The sequence below is a fragment of the Sarcophilus harrisii genome, chromosome 6, assembly GCF_902635505.1.
Source record: "Sarcophilus harrisii chromosome 6, mSarHar1.11, whole genome shotgun sequence".
NCBI lineage: Eukaryota > Metazoa > Chordata > Mammalia > Dasyuromorphia > Dasyuridae > Sarcophilus > Sarcophilus harrisii.
In genome coordinates, this window is record NC_045431.1 from 124177720 (window position 1) to 124200049 (window position 22330).

Sequence of the window (22330 nt, forward strand, 5' to 3'; positions counted from 1 at the left end):
AAGTGGTCTCTTCCACTCTTCCTTTAGGAAATGGAATGGGTTAGAGAGATTAGCTAACAGTACCAAATGAAATATGCCAGCTACAACATAGAATCATATTATCATTGGACAGTGCAAAATGTTCTTATAGAACCATATTGTTGAATTGTTTCTGCTGATGCTGAGTTTTTAATTACTATAGTTTTAATATTACTTTAACATTGTTATATAGTAAGGATAGAATGAGAAACGAGTATGTGGCCCTATAGTTTTGCTAATGAGAGATCTTGACAAAAATCAGCATGGTACCATCTCTCATATGTCTAATCTTAAGAGCACTAAGAGTTAAGTGACTTACACAATGATAGCCAATATGTCTCAGGCAGAAAACATGTTACTTAAGAATTTTTTGCAACATCAGTACTTATGTATTTACTTAAAGAATTTAGTTATCAATTTGAGACAATGTCAGATTGAAGAAAAATGTTGTTTATCTTTGGCTAGCTATCTTACACATTAGCTCCTAAAGATCAGCAAACCCAATTTACCTACTTAGCAGGAAGAACTGATACTCTAGAGCAGTGGTCCTCAAACTTTTGTTCTCAATATCTTTATCCTATTAAAAATGATTGAGGATCTGTCCAAAGAGTTTTTGTTTATATGGGTTATAGTTATAGATATTGATCACATTAAAAATAAAAACCAATTATGAATTTGTAGACTCTCTGAAAGGATTTCAGAGATTCCTCAGGATACTCTGGACCAGACTTTGAGAACCACTGCGTCTAGAACCTTAGCTCATTTTGAATTTAGAGATTACTAGTATTCACTGGGGAATGGAGACATTCATTTATGTTAATGTGTCGTTGAGGCATATTGGTGTCATTTTCAGAAAAAGCCCCTGAAATTAGGAAGACCAAGTTTAAGACTTGATTGTGACATATATTAATTTTGACTATAAGAAAATCATTTGGCCTCTTAAACTATAATATATAATAACTATCTGTTATGGTCAAGTAACTGTTGTACATTAGGAGAGGTAGTTTTCACACTAAAAGCGGTAGTTACTTTGTACATGACTGAAATCCCAGATCTGGCCCCTAAAAAGCATTTTCAGTATTTCTGTACCTTAAGGACTAAAAATATCATATGGAGCACATAGGAAATCCAACATTGTGCTAAAAAATCTAATACTTAAAATTACATTAAAATACATATATTAAAATGATGTAATAATACATCATATTATTTTACATATGAGCCTAATATAATGCATATGAATCTCTTTTTCGAGCTCTGTTAATGTTAGTTCTCTTGGGGAAAGGATGGAATGAAGAAATCAGTTTCTGTGAAACAACACACAGATAGTTTTCTTTCCTGAGCCTAATAATGGAGAGCCAGTCCAACAACATGAGAATGGCTCTGATAAAACTCAGATTGGATCATCAATGAAAAATCTATTAAGTCTCATGAAAGTCACCTCAAATTATATATTCATTTGAAATCATCCTTATTTTCTCTATGTAACTGGGGATAATTTTATTAGTTTACTTGAAAGATTGATGAGACAAATTATCAATGTAGAATGATTTTTTTAAAAAAATATGAAGGTAGGTAGTTTGTTGGGTTTTTTTTTCCTGAATTTGCTACATTATTTGTCTTTGTAGAGTCACAGGTGGTGAGCTCTTTGAGGACATAGTGGCAAGAGAATATTACAGTGAAGCAGATGCCAGGCAAGTAACTCCTTCATAACATTCATGTTTGCATTTGGCCTTTGGAATCATGTTATTTGTGCTAACATGGACAGATTCATCATATATTTGGTGCCCTTGAAAAATAATATTAAGATAGCTTGTCTTTTTGTCACTATTAGGGGCCTTCCTACTGATAATTTGTCTATTCTGAATTTCCTTTTTCCAAGAAAAAAATTTTTTGCTCTAAAATTAAGTTCTCATTCTCATTAACAGTTATAATGCAGTCTCTTTAGGCATATGTTTAAACAAGCTTCTAAATGCCTTCCAGCTTTAAATCTGTGTGTGAACCTATATTCTTATTTTGAATTCCTGAAACAGTGAGGAATATTTGTCTTTTCTCCCTGCCATTAAAAATGTAATTAAGAAAATATTATTTGTACATGCATGAAGTCTTTACAAGGTTACCACAGAGAAGGGGTTATATGTTGTCCTGTCATATGGGTTGACATGAATTCTTCTAATTCAGTAGCTATGGATGGTAACAGACAGTAGATTCTTTTATCCTGTGAGCAGACATTTGTATGTGTTTTTTCATGTGTGCACTTGCACACACACATACAAATACCTCATTTAATAATTCAAACTCCTTTTTTCAAATTTAACTCCAATTTGCTTCTTAAAGTTGTAGAGGGAATTAGTACTATTTAAGTGTTTTAGTAGAACTAAACATAATCGCAACTTAACTTTTAAAATGGCATGTTTATTACATTATCATGGGCAAATGAAACTTCCCAACAATTGGTGATGGTTTAAGTGAAGAATCAGGTGTTTTGTTGTTCATTTTTACCAAACAAATATAGCATCATCATCAACAATAATACAAAACCAGTTTTGAAGATAACCATATGCCTATTTGCTGTTAGAGAAAAGTAGAAAAGCCAACTAATTTATTTTAAATTTTGTCTTAGAATACTTCAGGAGGCAAATCCTATCAGTGATATTTCGACTTAATAAATATTTATGAAGCATGTGTGGACAAGGCACTGCTCTTAGAATTAATAGAAAATTAATTAATACTTAATTAACTTTCTCCACCTTCATCTCAGAGGTGGGAAATATTCTGATTTTTTTTTTTTATCATCACTATATATCTGCTTAAAATAGGAAATCATTCCTGTGAAGTCAGAGGCCTTCATACACAGTTCATCCTTCAGCCTTAAAAATTGAAAATTATTGTAGAAGTATAATTAATACCTGAAGAGAAAAGACATATTTTTCTTCTTCCCAACATAAATCAAATTTGTTGAAACTTGGCCTGGAAAATTTAACTTTTTCTCCTATTCCCCAAGAAGTAGAGATTGAGACAATATTTTCGATGAGAAGAAGATATGAGGGAAATATTTTCTTTAAATCTTGTAATTCTTTAAGATTCTATTCTGAGTATTATTTTACAAAAGAAGATAAAATCTCAGATATTCTGTCTTTAAAGCTTTGACCTAATCCTCAGAAAAGATCATCAAACAATTCATTGTAAACATACAGGATTAAACAAAAGCAACTTTTAGAAATAGGTACATAAACTCATTCTTGCCCATATTTTTACCCTTGATTACATAATAAATTATGCATCATTACTGATTTGCTTTATTATTATCTGTTTTAAGAGTACCTTTCATATCTTTAAGTATGTTCATTATATATGTTCATTAATATAAGGTAGATAATAAAAGTTAGAGACTAAGAAATTGGCATTAAAGACAAATAAATTTTGGAATCATTTACAAAAAGTATCCTACATTTCTTTCTAAGTAATGAAATGAGAAATATTCATAAAGTGACATAAGAGCATATATATCTTTATGTAAGAATAGCCATTCAAAACATTAAATAATTGCAATCAGTTATAAATGCTGTGTATTTTTTTCCAAAATAACCATCTAGAATATAAATACAAAGATGTCTTTGTTGTCCTATTAACTGAGTTGCTTTTAAAAGATCATGATATGATTTTTTGACTATATGATTGCTACATAATTTATTAAAATGACAACTAGCTTTGTAGAAGAATCTTATGCGTCAATTGAATTTTCAACTTTTTCATTTTAAATAATAGACACAAGATATGCAACCCTGGAAAAGTCATTTAGCTTCTCAATGCTCTAGACTTGGAGATCATATGTAGCAGAGAAGATACCAGTCTTCACAAAAGGAGGGAGTTTCCTCATCTGGAAGTTTCCCATATAAATGAAACCTAAATAAGAGAGATAAAAGATAAAGATGGTCCCATACCCACTTTCACATGAGTTACATAATAGAATTTGCAAGTGTGACTGATATGTTCAACATTCCTTTATGTTAATTGCAGCTAATGGCAGGCTCTACCAGTCAATGATTTTCCCCCAGTTTAATTCACATACTATTTCATATCAGTCGGTCTTTGACAAATATAGAGTAAATCGTGGATTTTGACCGAGTAATAAGCATGTTTTCCTTTGCTGTTGATGTGAGGTTTGTAATATTTAGCATTTACTATTCCTCTAGAGTTTGTTTGTTTTTTTAAATTTAATTTAATTTTAATTTTTTAATTTAATTTTTAAATTAATTTATAAAATAAAAATAAAATAAAATAAAAACCATCCCTATCCTTGTTTTTTTGTTTTGTTTTGTTTTTTGTTTTTTTGTGGGGGGTTTTTTTTTGTTTTGTTTTTTTTGCCATAGCCCAGGGACTTTGGGGGTTGGAAGGGTAAACTACATAGGGAATTAATGAACAGAGAGCTTCTTTGACCAAAACTTTACCTGTGACATTTTGTGACTAGCATTGGTTTTTCCCCTATTAAAAAACATTCTTTTTAATTCAGAAAGATGAGTACATAATTTTTTCAATTTTGTTTCACTTTTACCACTACTTTGTCTATGTTTATCCCCTTGTTTTAAGACTTGTGTTTCCTTGTGACCTCACATTTTAAACAGTTTTACTCTGTGCATAAGAGATGCCAGTTTAAAACATGCCTATCACTTCACGATTTCCCAGGATTATTGTTACAAGAAGTTTTAATAAAATCTCTTTCTGTGGAGAAAAATATGGTTTCTTTACAGACATGTTTATACTAGTTGATTTGCATAAAATTAATGAACACAAATTGTTTTATTTGATAAAGTCACATATTCTCTGTCTAGTTGTCTTTTCTTTTTGTTATATCCAGAAATTGCTTTATTTGGCATAGTTTCAATCAATCCTAGTTTGATGTAAAATTCAAAAACTCCTGAAGAAAATGTTATTTGTGTTTGCTTGTTTGTTTCTCTTTTAACTCCCATTTTATTTTGTATTCAGTGTGATTATATGTCTTTAAAATGTTCTCCCTTCCATTCTGCCCTTGTATCTTTGCAGTCATTGTATACAGCAGATTCTAGAAAGCGTAAATCACTGTCACCTAAATGGCATAGTTCACAGGGATCTGAAGGTCAGTATATGGAGCCTATAAATCTGATAAACAGAAGCTTTCTGGGGAAGGGCAGAGGGTGGATATCTAATATGGACTCCTTTGCTTTCCTCTCTTTCCTTCAAATTACTGGTTGACAAAAAAAAAAAAAAAAGAAAAAGAGTAAGCATGATGGTTCTTTTCAGTTTGCTCATCCACAGGCTAAGCATGTATCACAGCAAAAGGAACTTTTTTATTTTAAGAAATTAATCTTTAACTTAACCATTTGAGATATAATACAAGTAATTAAACTTGTGCAGTACAATCTAAGGCAAAGGCAAATTTCGTTAGTTGTCCTGCATTGACCTAAAGATCCTCTGGGCTGTGATGTATGTATACCTGTAGATTTAAACACCACTTCTGTTCTGAGACCATGGGTTACAGTAACAGAACAACTGGCCATAAATTTGCTTCTTTCAAGCCTGGCAGTTCCTCTTAGACAATAGAAAATAATTGAAAGTACTAGAAGCCAATCTATGTAAAATTCATTAATTATGGAAACTTTAATAAATTATTGGGGGGAACTAAACTTATAATCTAGAACACTTTTTCCCCCCCAGGAATAAAGCAATGCATTTGGTTGAGTTTTTAATTTAATTTTTTTTTCCTAAAGAGATTTTCCTGGGGACCTGAGCTCCTGCATAAAATCAAATGCATTAATAAAACATTCATTTGAACAGGAAGCCTAGCAACACGTGACAGGCAGGATCCTAATTCTTCTGACTTGGTGTCTATTCTAAAATATGTATAGACAACTGGAGGCCCTTTCTTACATCTCCAATTGTTGGCTAGTTTTGTACTTTAACCCAGTCTCTGTGAGGATATACAGACAGTTTGAGTGTAAGCTTGGAACTAACACACGCCCCTGGTGTTTGCATGCAGTCATTGCATTCAGCAGATCCTGGAGGCTGTGCTTCACTGCCATCAGATTGGGGTAGTCCATCAGGATCTTAAGGTGAGTAATGCCATTGTAGTAGACCTGACACCACACAGTTCCAAACTACTGTTCAGCTGCAATTTGCTCATGAGGGCAAAAAAAAAAAAAAAAAAAATCATGAAATATGACTCATTCCATGACTTTATGAAAATACTTTGACTCACTACAACCCACCCTTTATTCCATTCCTTCTGTGATACATACTTGAGATTTCCATAAAATCTCTTTTATCAAAAGAAAAATAATATCCTGCCATTGGCAAGAGATAAAATAATCTTTTCTTTTGTCCTCTGAATTGTCTTTCTTTAAACTTAATTTTCCATTTCTATCCAAAAGTTGTTTTAGAGTATACATGCAAACAAGATTTGCTCTGTGACAAATGAATTATTTTGTTTACTACACCCACCTTCCTATAGCTTTGAAGATCAGAAACTTGCCCTATTTACCCACTAGGGTATGCCATTGCTCCAAAGGTCCCTGTTTATGTCATCTAATGAAAAATAAAAAAGTTGACTGTTCACCTAATTATAAGGTTTATGAAGGATGGCTCATAAGTCTTATTATATCATATTTGCCCATTTCTGTCCTCCCAAGGTTGATATTTATATGTAATGGGAGTTTATGGAAATAATGAATTGTAATGGATTGTACATTCCTCTTTCAAACAATATCAACTCAATAATTATACAGACTTTAGAACTAGGGACTTAAATGCAAGCTAATGTAGGTTCACTTATGATATAGATTAGCTTCAGAATATCATAGTATTCTGAGCATAAAAAAATTTGGAGAGAATATGATTAAGGTAGTTAGTCTTCTTGTGAAACTAATTTTTTTTGGCTTTTTTTTTTTTCAAAAAGTTGGCAATTGTGATTTGGAATGACAGTATTTCTTTTTGTTCAGTAGGAGGGATTATTATTGGATAAGATCTATCTAGAGATCTCTGTCAGGTTTCTTTTTCTGTTCAGTTTCTTTACCAATAACTTGAAAAAGTAGTCATTTGTATGATGTGACAGAAAGACCATTTTAGGCTACATTTATAAGTATATATTATACTATGAATATAATATTATACAGTGCTGTTTTACTATTATACTTTATTATGACATACTATAATGCACAGTGCTATCCTATACTATAGCACATTTTACTACAGAAATACAGTGACCAAACTGAGGAAAGTGATAATACAAATGGTTAAACCCACATCTGTGAACTCCTTTAACCTCTTCTTATATCCTGAGTACTTAGCAGAATAGGTATTGTGACTGACTAATTGGAGTATTATGTTCAATTCCTAATATCTCATTTTAGGAAGAGACATTGATAAACTGGAATTGGTTAGGGAAGGAAAGCTTAGGTGATAAGGCCGAAAACCATGTTTTAGGGGATCAATTGAATGTTTATCTAAGAGAAGAAAAGGGTTTCCCGACCATTTGTCTTTAAATATTTGAAAGACTATTTTATTGAAGGTAATACCTGCAAATACTGTACATCTTGTGTGGGACAGCGACCCTTACCCAAATTAAAATCAGAGATTCTCAAGGTAAAAAGCAAAAAAGGATTTATTACAGTCTCATAAGAAAGGGCAACCCCTAACAGACAAGGTATCAGTAGAGGAGTGCAAAGCACAAGCTACAAACACAGAATTATATAGACTCTAATTTAGAAGCCACCACTCCCACTTCTGACCTTTCCTCCCATTATCTGGGGAGTTCTAATTTACACAGAGACTAAATATGTACCCTAGAAACAAAGAATACTAGTTAATAACACACTCTTTACCATATTAAGTACTTAAATGCTAATGAAAAGGTAGAAGTGAGAACAGGAGGGAAATATTTATTTATCTAAGATAATTGAATACCATTTTACTTTTAGCTATACCTCAAATTGTTATTGCAAAGTCTCAAATCACAATAAGGGTACATTTGCATGAGAGGACTTCACTCAGTTTATCCCATTCACTCCTCTCTCTTATTTATTATCTTTTATAGACCTATCATACCATTCTTGATACATCTTGTCCTCAGGCCCTGTGGGCCTGGTTTGTCCTTTTTCAGTACTGTGGTACATCCTTGTCCTTTTAATACTCCAAGTCTAACTAGACCACCCTCCTCCCCCCCACCCCCCTCGCCCCACTCCAGGTTGTTCAATCTTTATTATCCTGACCAATGATGTCTGTACTACCTGTGTGGTAAGCTGTATCACAAAGGGCAGGCAGACAGGTAGTAGTAGGATGATTCCACTTAAAGCTATCAGCAGGAACCATAGAACCTGTTTCTACCAATTGCTTCCAGACCAAGATCACCAAGAGGTAGTAAATGGGGAGGACTAGGTCTGGAATGGGACATGGGCCAATTTTATGTGTCTTTGGCAATTTCCTTCACTACCTGTCCATCATCATCAATTTTCACACAGCAAGTAGATAGATTTTATTTTCCACAAATACCACCTCCTTCAGCTAACAAGTAGTCTAAAATACCAATTTGTGTTGAAGTCCAGTGCCTTTGTTGTAGTAATTATTTCAACTATGCCTGGGAGTCTAGTCTATTTAGCATACAAATTGGGATCCTGTACTCCCAACTCCCATGGGGCTATCTATCACCCCAACCATTTGTGTCTTCAGTAATTAGAGTTAGATAATCTTTCCTATCACAAAAGTCAGCAATAACAAAAATGCTAAAAGAAACAGACAGATACATGCATCTAGCAACAGATAGATGAATAGGCCAAATACTCACTCACCTAACTTATTTAGGATATAATAAGCACATATTTTCAGATAGGAAAATGCAAGATCTTACGCATTGTAATCACAATTAATCTCCCCTCCCACCAAAACATTCCTAATTGCCCTGGTGCAAAGTCAATTTTAGAGGTTATAAATTGTCTTTAACAGTCCATTCTTGAGGTTCCTTCGCTGGTCCTTTAACCCTGGTGTTCTTGACCTCCAGACTGCAGTCTCAGTCATCTGTAACATCTGGTAATGTCCTTCTTACTCTGCTTCTTCCAGGACTTAGTAAGCATCCACTTTCCTAGAACTGCAAATTCCAAAGGTGTTATCTGAGCCAGCAATATTTGCTTCCTAAAGATTATATCCAAGATATAATCTCTAGTATCAATTTAGTAATTTTTTTTTTTTATTTTCTGAAGCATTTGGGTTAAGTAACTTGCCCAGGATCACACAGCTAAGAACTGTTAAGTGTCTGATTCGATTAGATTCTCAAGATTGGAACTCAAGGTCCTCCTGACTTTAGGGCTGGTTCTCTATCTACCGGACTACCTAGCTGCCTCAGTAATCCAGGTTCTTATTAAGAACCTGATTCACTCTTTCCACTTTTTCTAATGAGGGCAAATGCCCAGGTATATGGAAAAAAAGACAATTGACTGCCATTCAATTTGCAGTCCCTCCCCATTATTTCTTATGAAACCTTAGAAGTAAAGTATGTTCCATTATTAGAATCATTAGTCTCTATCAATCCAAACTAGGGTACAATTTGTTCCAATGTTATTCTACTAACCATTTCTTAAGGCAACAAAACTCGGGAGAAAGTTTCCACCCATCAAGTGGTCCATATAATCAATAAATATCTCAGTTTTTCCCACTGGTGTCATTTCAGTATTTAACTTGAATATTTTGGAGCCAAGTTCCCTCGCAGGGGTCCTCAAACTTTTTAAATAGGGGGCCAGTTCACTGTCCTCAGACTGTTGGAGGACTGGACTATAGTTAAACAAAAACTTTGTTTGGTGGGTCTTTAAATAAAGAAACTTCATAGCTCTGGGTGAGGGGGATAAAAGTCCTCAGCTGCTGCTTCTGGCCTGCAGGCCGTAGTTTAAGGGCCCCTGCAGTCTAGAGGGACATCTCCTTAATACTTTCTTATTTATCCTTAGATATATTACACATCTTTCAGATGATTTGTTTTGTAATTACACATATCCCTATATGTCAAATTTTCTTGCTTTTATTTCTTTGATAAAGTAAGAAAGCAAGACAAACCTTAAGATTCAGAATATAGGTAATATCTAAATAACTCTGGACCAAATTTCACAAAATGTTAAAACACAGCTTATAAATTAGCAGAAAACTTTATTTTAATACCCAATTTTTTTAAAACTTCAAATCAAATTTAAATACAGATTTAAACTTCTAGTAGCAATACTTCAATAATAATGCACACATATTTCTTAAAATCTTATACCAGAATAAACAAGTACGCAAATACACATAGTTCCAAAATTTAAGGTGATAGAAAGCTGCCCTTTCAAATCCATATACAGGGCTTTAAAAAATTGACAGACTTTAGGACCCTGGATGAGAGGATCATAGAAATTTGGAACCAGGTGTCCGTCTGCAGGTCTATGGCCCAATAACTATAGCTCATCCTGCATGCCAGAAATGGGTGGGTGGGGAGCAGGATGGTGGTGGTGGTGGCAATGTCAAATATGTTGGGGCTCCAGCACAAAGTACAGAAGAATCCAGGTCAGCCAGGAGTGCCAGGCTAGCCAGGACAGATTCAACAAACTAAGAGAGAGAAGCATGGAAAATCCCAGAGAGGGCTTCTTTTTTTCTTTTGCAGTTTTTCTGTAAACCTCAGATTCAGGCCTTCAAAAGGCCCTGTAAATCAGAAGTATTTTCAAGCTTACTTAAAAATACAATAGACTAACTGAAGTTAACTGACTGAGAGACAGTACAAAGCAACTTAATGATTAGTCTCAAAAACCCAAGAATCTGCTAAAATGTTTTAGCAGTTTTATAAGCTTAACTATTTCAGCAGACTTAAATTGGCCAGTTCTAGATCTACAGAAATGTCAATTTTTTTTTCTTTTCTCTTTTTTCTGTGGCAGTTAAAAACTTTCCCTATCTCAGAACTAGCCCTTCCACTCTCTAGCTAAAAGCTATTTGCATAAGTCCAATTATGTACAAAACAAATACTTTTAAATTCCAAATAGCCAGCTCTTTTTCTTTGTAATTCAGCTACTGAGAGAAACATGGAAGACAAAATGCAGGGTCACACATACACACAAACATAAACTGCTTTTCTAACTTGATCAGACAACATATCTTGCCCCTTCCCCCCCTTCCCCCCCACTTTGGATGGAGAGGAGTGGAGTTCTAGAACTGCAGCCAATAGGAGCCAGTGGGCTAGATGTGGAAGATTCCTTTAAATTTATATCCAGTCTCTGGAGATTGACAGTTTCTCCTAGCAGAGCGTCTGCCCAAGCAAAGTATCAGTATTTAATACCTATAAATTTTGGTACTTTATCCCAATTCTTCCTAAAGGGCTATCTTCCAGCATACTAGGTAGGTTTTTAGAGCTACCAGTCTTAGATTGTTCCTTTCCCATAGTTCACAGTATCTTGTCCTTTTTGATGGAGGACTCACCTAATCTTACCAGAAGGAAATTAAGCACACCATTATGGAGGATTAATTTGGCTGTGGAAATAAGCCAACTGAGAAAAGTTTGAAATCAGTTAGGTAAGTTGTACACGACCCAAGTAGGGCAGGAAACTAGTGAGGGGGTAAGAGTGACTTTAAGAGGTTTGAGTTAATAAGAGTACTTTTAATTTGTTATCTCAAAGTCTCTAGTCATAATTAGGGCATAAGTCAAGGCCACATTCTTATACTGTGGTCTTCACTCAGTTTATTCCATTCATTCTGAAGACTATGTAGCACAGCTTCTTTAATGCTTTTTCCTCGGGACACCAAGTGCATAATTAGGACCGATGGATGAATATTATAACAAGTTAGATTTATTGTTTATTATGGGGAAATTATTTATGTAATAATTAGAGCCGTCCACAGGTAGAATGGGCTAGCTACCTTAATAAATATCCAGAGATCTTCCTATTGTCATCAGAAATCTTCAGGATGTAATAGGATGATGATTGTTCAAAGATTTTTTTTTTAGTCTTCATATTCCATAGCCTTCTGAATTTTTAATGATGAAAATCTCTGAAGGTTATGTTGTAATTATACACTATGAGAGATTGATGCTTCAGTTATGAATAGACAATATAACTTTTAGGCTCCCTTTCTATTCTAAAAATTTATCATTCTATTGATTTTTTTTTCAATTAGAAACAAGTAAGTCAGATGACATTGTGTTGAAGATTTTGTATTCTCCTTATTGAAATTAACTCTTCATCAACATGGTTACCAGGAAGGAGATGCTTTATGTCATATATGATGTGTCTTTTAATTTTTTTCTTTTTTTTATTGTTGTGAATTTGACAATTATAAGAAAACACATACATCAATGACTGCAATTTTACATTCAGTCTTCTTTCTTGTTCTATGTAGACTAAAAAGTTTGCATTTGCTGATTATTGTCAAGTTCAAAATATTAAAAAAATTAAAATACATATACATATATATGTATACATATATAAAATACATTTCTACAATTATCATGCTGTACAGGAAAAATAAGATTAAAAAGGAAAAAATGAGAAAGAAAACAAAATACAAGCAAACAACAACAACAACAACAAAAATGAAAATACTATATTGTGATCCACACTCAATCCCCACAGTCCTTTCTCTGGGGAGAGCAAGATAGCTTTCCCAATTACAAGACCATTGGAACTGACCTTAATCTGTTGAAAAGAACAACATCTGTAGAAAGGACAATTGTATAATGTTTTTGTTTCTATGTACAATGTTCTCTTGATTCCACTCACTTTACTTAGCCTCAGTTCATGTAAGTTTTTCCAAGCCTCTCTTAATTATGCTGCTGGGATCATTTCTTATAGAACAAGAATATTATATAACATTCATATACCATAACTTATTCATCCATTCTCTAACTGATGGACATCCATTCAGTTTTCAATTCCTTGCCACTACAAAAAGGGCTGCCAAAAACATTTTTTGCACATGTGAATCCCTTTCCCTCGTTTATGATCTCTTTAGGATACAAGCCCAGTAGAACCAAGCCTGTATCAAAGTGGGGTGAGTGAACTCTGTAAAATCATAAAAATCATGTCCCTTTGATCTACAACCCAAAGGTTTCTGCATCCTCACAGAGCAAGATAAGCTGTCCTGTCAGGAAGTCACAACCCCAGGCAAGATTTCATATTCAATCGAGAATTATCAAACTTCCCCTAGATTTATACATAAAATGGGTCTGCAAAAATTGATTCTTTGCAGATCTCTCTCTTGAGAAAGATATGCCCACGGAGAGAATCCCTCTTGGTGTTTCTTTAACAATAAAGCCTTTTTATCATAGCCTCTGGGTTTAATGAATTCTTTTGCTCAGAACTGGCTTCTCTAAGAGAGGGAAACTCACTCATTCCTAGCCTCACCTCATCAAAAGGATATGCACAGTTTGATAGTTCTTTAGACATAGTTCCAAATTGCTCTCCAGAATTGTTCAAAAATTGTTGGATCAATTCATAACTTAAATAACAATGTCTTAGTGTTCCAGTTTTCCGACAATTTTAGTGTATTTGTTAAAAGACCTTTAATTGGCAGGATCAAAGGGCAAATAATGTCTAGAGTAATACCTCCTTTTTCCTTCAGTCTTTGTCAGAGATACTGTAAGAATGTGGAGATTAAACTAAACCAGGTATTTAATATATATATATATATATATATATATATATATATATATATATATAGTTTAGAGAATGTGTTCAGGAAGAAAAGACACTGATCTTTTGTCAAAAGAAATCAGGGAAGGTCAAGAAATATGTTTTCTAATACAACCAATGAAAAAACTGTTGGTAGACTTGTCACTAGAGGTGACAAAATAGAGTCAGGAAGAAAGTTTTATAGATAAACTTCTTTCAAGCTGCAATATGAAAATTTGCTAAGACTAGCATAATTTCTATTCAAAACATTTAAAAAATGTAATATGGCCATCTGCATGGCTGATAATCACACTCAACCAATGTTTTGTAGGTTTAAAATACTCATTTCTTTTTCCTTTTTGACTCCTACAGAATAATTTTTTTTGAGCATTTATTTTATTTTATTTTTTCATAATTATAACTTTTTATTGACAGAACCCATGCCCAGGTAATTTTTTACAACATTATTCCTTGCACTCACTTCTGTTCTGACTTTTCCTCTCCCTTCCTCCACCCCCTCCCCCCATGGCAAGTAGTCCTATACATAGAACAATTCTTTTTAAAGGGAAAAACATCAATACTCAAGGACATTTTAGAAGTGTCTTGTTGCACATAATAATAATAAAAGAGAATAGTAGTATAAGAGAATTCTGGATAAGAGAGAATTTTTTTTTTTCCCAAGAGAGCTTAATCATAGAGATGCTGAGTCATTTGGGAATTCTGTCCTATGATCTACTGTGTCAAGGTATCTTTCTTATTTGCTGGGAAGAAAATAACTGTCTTCTGTAGGAATGATTTCCAATTGACTAAAGACTTGTGGAGTCATGAAATTCTGGTGTAAATCCGTCAGAATGAAGTTGTATTGAAATACTTTGCCTAACCAGAATGTATTAAAAAAGAAAGAAAACTCAAATCAACTGGTCATAGCTTCAGTTCAATAAATCATTGTGTCTGATATGATTTCTGAGATTATTTGACAAACAAAATTGCTCCCTCCCAAAAAATACAGATTCTTCTTTAAATCATTCTTTTACAATCCAGCTTAAATTGATATTTCAATGCGATGTTAAGTGCCAGAATGCTTTCTGCCACTTTTTTTTTGTTATGTTTTTATGCAAAAATTGGAAGAGAATACTTCCATTATTCCCAAAATTTCTATTTGCTAAAGATAGTACTTGGATACATCTAGCTTTAGGCTTATTGGATGACTGCCCCTCTCAGAGAAATAATCTTCATCAAGGAAAAAATAATGTGCTTGCAATTTATTTTTTAAAATAATTTGTTTCAGTATTATGTTCTAATTAATTTATAAAAATGCATTAATGTCTTTTCCTGATGTCAAATTGTGAATTTCAAAATTTGGAACAGAATAAAATCACAACCATCCTCCCTTTCTCAGTACCAATTTTAGGTAGAGATAAGAAAGTGTATCTATCAACATTTTTGACAAGCAATTTTACTAAATAATCCTACCCTATTCAAATATGTTTATCCACTTACAGATCATTGGCATATATAAAATAATCTATATAAAGCACTTTGAAAAGCTTAAATTGATATAAAAATGTGAGCTATAATGTTGAAAAGTGTGGAACAATATAATTCATGATTTTGAGGTAACAAGTGAGGCATCAAATATTTATTAAAAGAGAAGTTTCTTAGAAGAAACTCTCTCATTAAAACAATTTCAGAGTCATAGCCAATAGAGATACTATTTCCAAGTACAAATTCCTAGTCATTCATCTCTAAGTTTTCAGAGGCTCTCAATAAAAGTGAGATGAAGCCAATTTTTCAGCTAGCAGCCCCATATGTGAAGGAAGGAAGTTTGTTTCCTCTCAGATTAAGTTTACAATCAATTTCAGTTTGCTTATATCTTTGTTGGCAAAAGGCAAGAGAAACTGAAAATATTGTAAAGCAAAAGATGCTTGCCTAGTAACTTGCTCATTGAAGTACCTCAATAATTGAAAGGGAAAGGAAACTTTTTAAAATATCTAGCTATAACACAGCAGTAAATACTTGTTAAAATGATATTAGATCTAAAATATAAGAAACAAAACGACTGACTTTTCACAGATTGGCAAAGAAATTGTCCATTTTAGATAGAAAAAGTACCTATTGTTTCATGTAATCATAAATTTAGAGCTTATAAGTAACCTTTGAAGTTATCTGACCCAAATCCTTCAATTTATACAAGGAAAAAGGTCCAAAGAGATGAATGATGTATCTTAAATCAAGCATGTACCAATTTGCAGAGCTAGGATTAGAACTCAAAGGACTGAACTTTATGAATTTACCCAATTGGTTGTTATTCTTTCTTTTTATAGAAACTAAATACTTTTTTTCTGAATTATGATGATCTAAAACATTCTTACTATTTGGATGATCCTGAGCAAATCCTTTCTCTTTTATAAACCTCAGTCTCCTTGATTATGTACAATTAAGATATTGGACTAGTTGGCCTCAAGGTCCTTTCTATATTTGTGATCATTTGGCTTTTGTAAATCAAAATTATCCTGTATTATTGTTGGTATTGTTAATATTGTTAGTAGAGCTAGTGATTCTCATTAATCATATTTATGCCAGTTACTTGTAATAGTCATTCTAAGTCAAAGATATTGAATTATAGAATTATAAGATTTAGGATAGCGTGAAATAATTTGAGAATTGACCTTAGAATCAGGAAGAACTGGGTTCTAATCCCTTATAAAACATATACTGGTTTTGTGATCCTGAGCAAGTAATTTAATCTCTCAATGTCTTCAGTCAATGTTCTAAAACCAGAAATTATGAAATAACTGTTAATCTACATTGCTAGAAGACATTTCTTCACCAGGAGTTCAATGTTGGAGAGAAAGAACAGAATTTTCATTATAAGTGAGATCCATGTTTGGCTTTTTTGTTTTTTTAAGTTTCTAAGGTTATTAAGTTCTCCTATATAAAACCATTTCTCCATGTAACCTTTGATAAGACATTTAACTTCTCTAAATCTCAGTTGATAGACCTTAGTTTCCTCATCTCTAAAATGAAATGAAAAAGAAAATGGCAAATCATTCCAGTATCTTTGCCAAGAAAACACACAGTGGTGTTACAGAAGGTCAAAGGTGACTGAAAAACAACAAAATTCCCTAGTACTTTAAAAAGAAGTCAGAGAGAATTGATTCAGTCCTGTAAACTAAAAGATTATAGTCAGCTGCTGTTATATGGAAAAGATGACTGTGCTTATGTAAGACCTGGGAGCATATCTTAGTTGTTCCAATTTACTGTTGCTCATTTAACTTCTTTGGTTTTCAGTTTCATTATCTGTAAAATGAGGAAGTTGGACCAAACAACCTTTAAGGTCCTTTCTACTATAGTTCAAAAGAGTCTGTTATTCTATATTTTCCTTGGATTATTTCAGTGTAAAAGAAAGGAATTGTTCAGTTTATAATACAGAACTGTTATTACTTATTATGTGAAATTACAATTTGTTGTAAAGAAGTCATTAAGTTTTAAAGTGAACTAAGATTTTTGGGGATACCATATACTTAGAGTAAATATATATGTGTGCAGACACAAATATATGGTAAAATAAACATGTACTTTGATAATAAATATAGTTTTAAAAAATTCATGTAAATAATTTTTAAAAATAAACTGAATTATACTTTAATGCTTCTGGAAAGAGCTATAATCCATGATGAAACTTTTTTAAAGTATCTTGTAAGGTGAACAATTCCCCTACTAATTTCTTAGTTAATTTGATTGACAATTTTTTTGGTTTTAGCTGATAGATTTGCCTTAAGGACTGACTATATGTACATATATACACACATACATGTAAGCATATGTATAAACACAGGTATGTACACAAACATATAATATTTCAAAGTACAGCTCCAGTGAGATATTTATGTTTTCAAATAATTCTGCCTTCTTTATGAATATAATTGCAGCTGAACAAACTTCATGTGATCAAGATATAGTACTCTAATCTGAGCTGATTTGTTATTTTCCTGGAAGGCTTACAAGTTAATGCTGTGAAGTCTTCTAGGTCTCTGTAGTTGCAAATAGATATCCCAGTCTTTCAAAGTCTTTGCATGATAAACATTTGAAGCATTCCATTTATCCAGAATTGTCAGTTACCTGATTTCTAATATCATCAAATGCACTTTATACAAATTAAAGTTTATATACAAGATACAATGGCATTTACTCAAAATAATCCAATCCTACATGATACTTTAAAAAGCCCAGTGATCTTAAAAATATTGCAATTCTTGCTTCCTATGATGTTATTATGAAATCAACATGTAGATGATGAATTAATTAATATGTGTGTGTATTCTTGGAAAACTATATATTTTAATGCCTTTAATTTGTGAAGTAATAAAATAGAATCAACCATGGCATGGTTTTGTGTAAATCACTCATTTATTCAAGAAAATGATAAGTAAAAATATAATTTAAAAGAATACAATTCATTTAGTTGACCAATTTTAATCACTAAAATGTCAAATATTAACATTTTTACTTTATTTGAAAAGTCAAGAATATAGAATCTTATTGGTTTACTTATACTAAAGAAACATAAAAAATTTCATACTAGTAAGGTATCGTTAGCCCATACCCTTACTCTAATTGTCATATGACAAATTGTAAACATAAGTTAAATGACAATTTATGGGTCCTCAGAAATTTCTAAAACTTTCCATTCTTAAGAAAGATTTTAGTAGCAATGCATCTGATGGCAGTGAGCATCAGGAGCCTGAAAGAGCATGATATTTCACTTCTCCATAATCTGATTCATTTTAGGTTTTAGATAATTTCCTTCAGTCCTTGGTTTATGGGTCTTTACTAATTTGCATGTCTGACTTAACTAATACATTTAATATTGATGTGGACTGTGTTTATAAAAAGCCAAAACAACCAGCAGAATAAACAAACTCAGAAAAATTGTCAATTTTACCAAAAAAATAAAATCGTTTGTCTTCCATTAAAGAGTCAGTTATCTACTTGATAGAATTTGGGATTTTTTTTTCCAAACAATTGTTTTGGCAATATCAAATCCAATGTTTCCCAACTTTCTTCAGTCTATGACACATCTAAGAATTTTCTAGGACATAGCCAGAAGTGGCTTCATTGCCACAACAGTCATCTATAAACTTAGCAATCTGTCTATCTTCAGTCTTACAATACTCCTCCACCCTCATACACACACACACACACACACACACACACACACAAATGCTTTCATGTCCATATATTATGTATCTTCCTTCTTCTCTCTTCTGTAGTTACCATTTCTAAACATATGGCCAAAATACATCAAAGGAGACAAAGGAAACTTATGCCTTATCACACAATAATATATTGTGTGTCTTGATGGACTGGTTGGGAAACAGTGGTATAGACATAGCCTCATTCCTATATCAAACCATCAGTCTTGGAGAAATGACAAATATCTAAGGAAATTATTTTCCTCATATTATTCTTAAGAAAATAAAATGTATTGAAAATTATCTGACTTGACTTCTGAAAAAAATGATTATTGAATTTAAAATTTTAGTTAAAATTGAAAATAATTTGCCCTCAATTATATCATTTGACAAGTAGCAATATTAATCTTCTTTTTAAAGAATAAATTCTAAAAATAAAATCTTAAGCATATAAATTGAAATCAACATGAGTCTATGAAAACTGTACAGAAATTATATAAATATATCAAGAGATCAAAAATATCAAATTTGGATCCAAAATGTTTTCATCATCTAGAATTAGATTTGTGCTAAAATTCATTAAAGAGTTTGCCAAATGTCTATAGATCCAAATTTTTTGCCAAATACACTATTACTGAAAATAGTTGTGCTTTATAAATAAATAAATAAAGATTAAATAAATGTCTATAGTCTGCTGATCCTAAAGGAACATTCAGAAGCATATGAGCAGGTCAGAGGCAGGTACTAACCTTCATCATGAAATTTCCCCAAGCTTATCTTCTCTTCTATCCACTATGTTCTTCATAAGGTTATGCATCTGACAGAAACCTGCCCACATGCCAGCTTACAATGATTTGCTAACCATATTCTCCCTGGGATTTTAGGAATGACTTTTTCCTATAGAAAAAAATGATGGATAACTTTTTTTTTTCCCTTTCTCTCTCTTTTTTTATTCAATATTCTTATTACTAGTAATTGCTTAAAGTGTATTCTTAACTCAGACTTTTTTTTTCCCCTTCTAAATAAAGCCTGAGAACTTGCTATTGGCTAGCAAATCCAAGGGAGCAGCTGTGAAACTGGCGGACTTTGGCTTGGCTATAGAGGTGCAAGGAGATCAGCAGGCATGGTTTGGTGGGTAGAATATTCTTCAATTCTTTTTCTAACATAACCTGTTTGATTCAGCTTTATAGAATGGCTAATGTTTTGTATCATTTTTGAGACACTGAGATTTTTCTAATCACCTCATTTTATTTAACATAAAATATATGTTTTTTAATTTTTATGAGAAAATGTGGGAGGAAAAAAGAATCAATTTTAGAATTTCTTTTCTCACATCAACTGGAGAAATGCATCCAATGTCAAGATTTGAATGGGGGGAAAGTGTAGTTTTGTAAACCAAGAAGTTTTGGGATAAGGAACAGGTATAAAAGAAAATTATCTTGGCTGTAAATAAATGGTACCTAAGATAAATATGTGGGGAAAAGTGGTTTGAATTACTTGGAGCATCTCATCAGAACTATCAGATTATTTGAAAATGTACATCTTTTGTTGTTGTTGTTATTGTTATTGTTGTTTTTATATAGTCACATAAAATTGCTATTATCAACAAATAAATTGACTTCTGCCTTCTGTCAGTAAAGAGAATACTTATATTGCTCAGATCACAATTGTTTGGAAACATTTAGAGTATTAAAAAATTTTTAAATGTCTTTGGAACTTTTATATAAAAAAATATTTTTAATATCCTCATGTATGTAGAGAATAGGCCTCCATAAATAATAGCTGAATGAATGTATCCTCGCAGATTTTTTTAATAAGATGTTTGATAAAGTAGGAGAAAGGCTTTTTTCTCCTCTTGCTTCAAAAATTATTTTTCAAAGATAAAAAAGCTTTTTTTCTTCATTTTATTTCAACTCTCAGATCTCTAACCAGTCTTCTTTCCCCATTGAATTCACAGCTTTTGAACAATTGAATTGACAACTACAAAGCAAACAAACAAACAAAAAACCAACATTTCTCCTGAAAGCCTGTGGTATAAAATAGTTGTTTTGAAATTCAAGAAAAATATGATGTAATGCCAGAAAAACTGAGGCAAGACAGGGATTGGTTTTTAATATTTTAATTGGAGAGAGTGCATTACAGTGAAGAGGGGTAAAGGAAAGGGTTTCAAGGTGTCTAGGCTGTGCCTACCTGATACCAGAACAAACATCCAGAAAACTACAAATATAAATCCACAATATATTACAGTGACATTATTCCACATAAAATGGGTAGAGCTTCCTCCCCCCAAAAAACTTTTTTTTTTTTTTTTTGGCATCCTGAAGACATGTCTTCAAAGAATGAATATGAATAGGAAAAGAAACAAATGAGAAGTCAAAAAGAGAGTTAATCATCTATAGATAGATTTAAAATCTAAACATTTGCAAATAGCTACTGTCTGTATTCTAAATGTTTTAGTACCCACAGAGAATTTTCCTTGCCCACTTTTTCCTTCTGATTGACCCAGGCTAATATAGATAGCTCTTTCTTCTGATGGAAACTATGCCAACAAAATTCTACTTCCTCTTTTAATACCTTGTATGCTGAATTCAAATCAACTTTCAATAAGAATGCCTCAATTCATCTGAAAATTTAATTCAGAAGACATTTCTTTTAGATGTCTCCAATCTTCCGAAAACCTAGAAATGTTAGTTGATAGGATTTAGGAAATTGATAAGAGATTGCTAGATGATTTAGGAATGAAGCAAAATGTTAAGTCACAGAGATGAATGGGGGAAAAAAATGAGCCCAGATTAATGAGAAGAGGATGATGTAGATACTGGAACCAGAAGTAATAATTGTTATGATGTCTATAAAATTATATCATATACATTAATAATTATAATTATGATAATCATTTCTGTTGCTATTTTTATTATTACTATAGTACTTTAAGATATGCAAAACACTATAAATATTATCCCATTGTAACCTTGCAACATTCCCTGGAAGATAAGAGCCATTATCCCCATTTTATAGATGAGGAAAATGAAAAAAGCAAAGATTGGGTGATATGCAAAGGATCATGTAGCTACTAAGTGTCTGAGGATAGATTTGAATTCAAGTCTTTCTGAAGTCAAGTTTAGTGTTCTATCTACTGTGCATATAGCTTCCTGTTCTGTGAAAGAGTAATAGATTAATCTTTCGGAGCTTCAATTCTTATATTAAAATCTTCAAAAACTACTTATTTACCAAATAAGGCAAAAACTCTTTTTACTTGTCATTCAAGGTTCTCCATAATACAATTCAAACCTACCTTTACAATCAATTTATCACTTCCCATAATCAATAGCCAAAATAGACTATTTGGTTTTTATTATTGTTCAGCTGTTTTCAGTCTGAGTGATTATTGATTATTCCCCAAATATCCTATTGCCTTTTTGATAGTATTGCCTCAAATGCCTTCTCTTTTCCAACATTTATTATTGAAAT

General features: G+C 32.4%; 1 protein-coding gene across 7 annotated transcripts in view; it reads left to right on the forward strand.

The window, feature by feature from the left end:
• CAMK2D (calcium/calmodulin dependent protein kinase II delta) overlaps positions 1-22330 on the forward strand; it is a 372089-nt gene that overhangs the window by 273097 nt on the left and 76662 nt on the right. For 4 of the 7 annotated variants that reach the window (XM_031943040.1, XM_031943041.1, XM_031943042.1 and 1 more), the window contains exons 5-7: positions 1647-1712; positions 5062-5134; positions 19888-19990. In XM_031943040.1, the coding sequence (XP_031798900.1) occupies positions 1647-1712; positions 5062-5134; positions 19888-19990 (242 nt within the window). Of the gene's footprint in view, positions 1-1646; positions 1713-5061; positions 5135-6034; positions 6108-19887; positions 19991-22330 lie in introns of all 7 variants that reach the window. The other 3 variants (XM_031943044.1, XM_031943045.1, XM_031943046.1) reach the window with 1 other exon arrangement.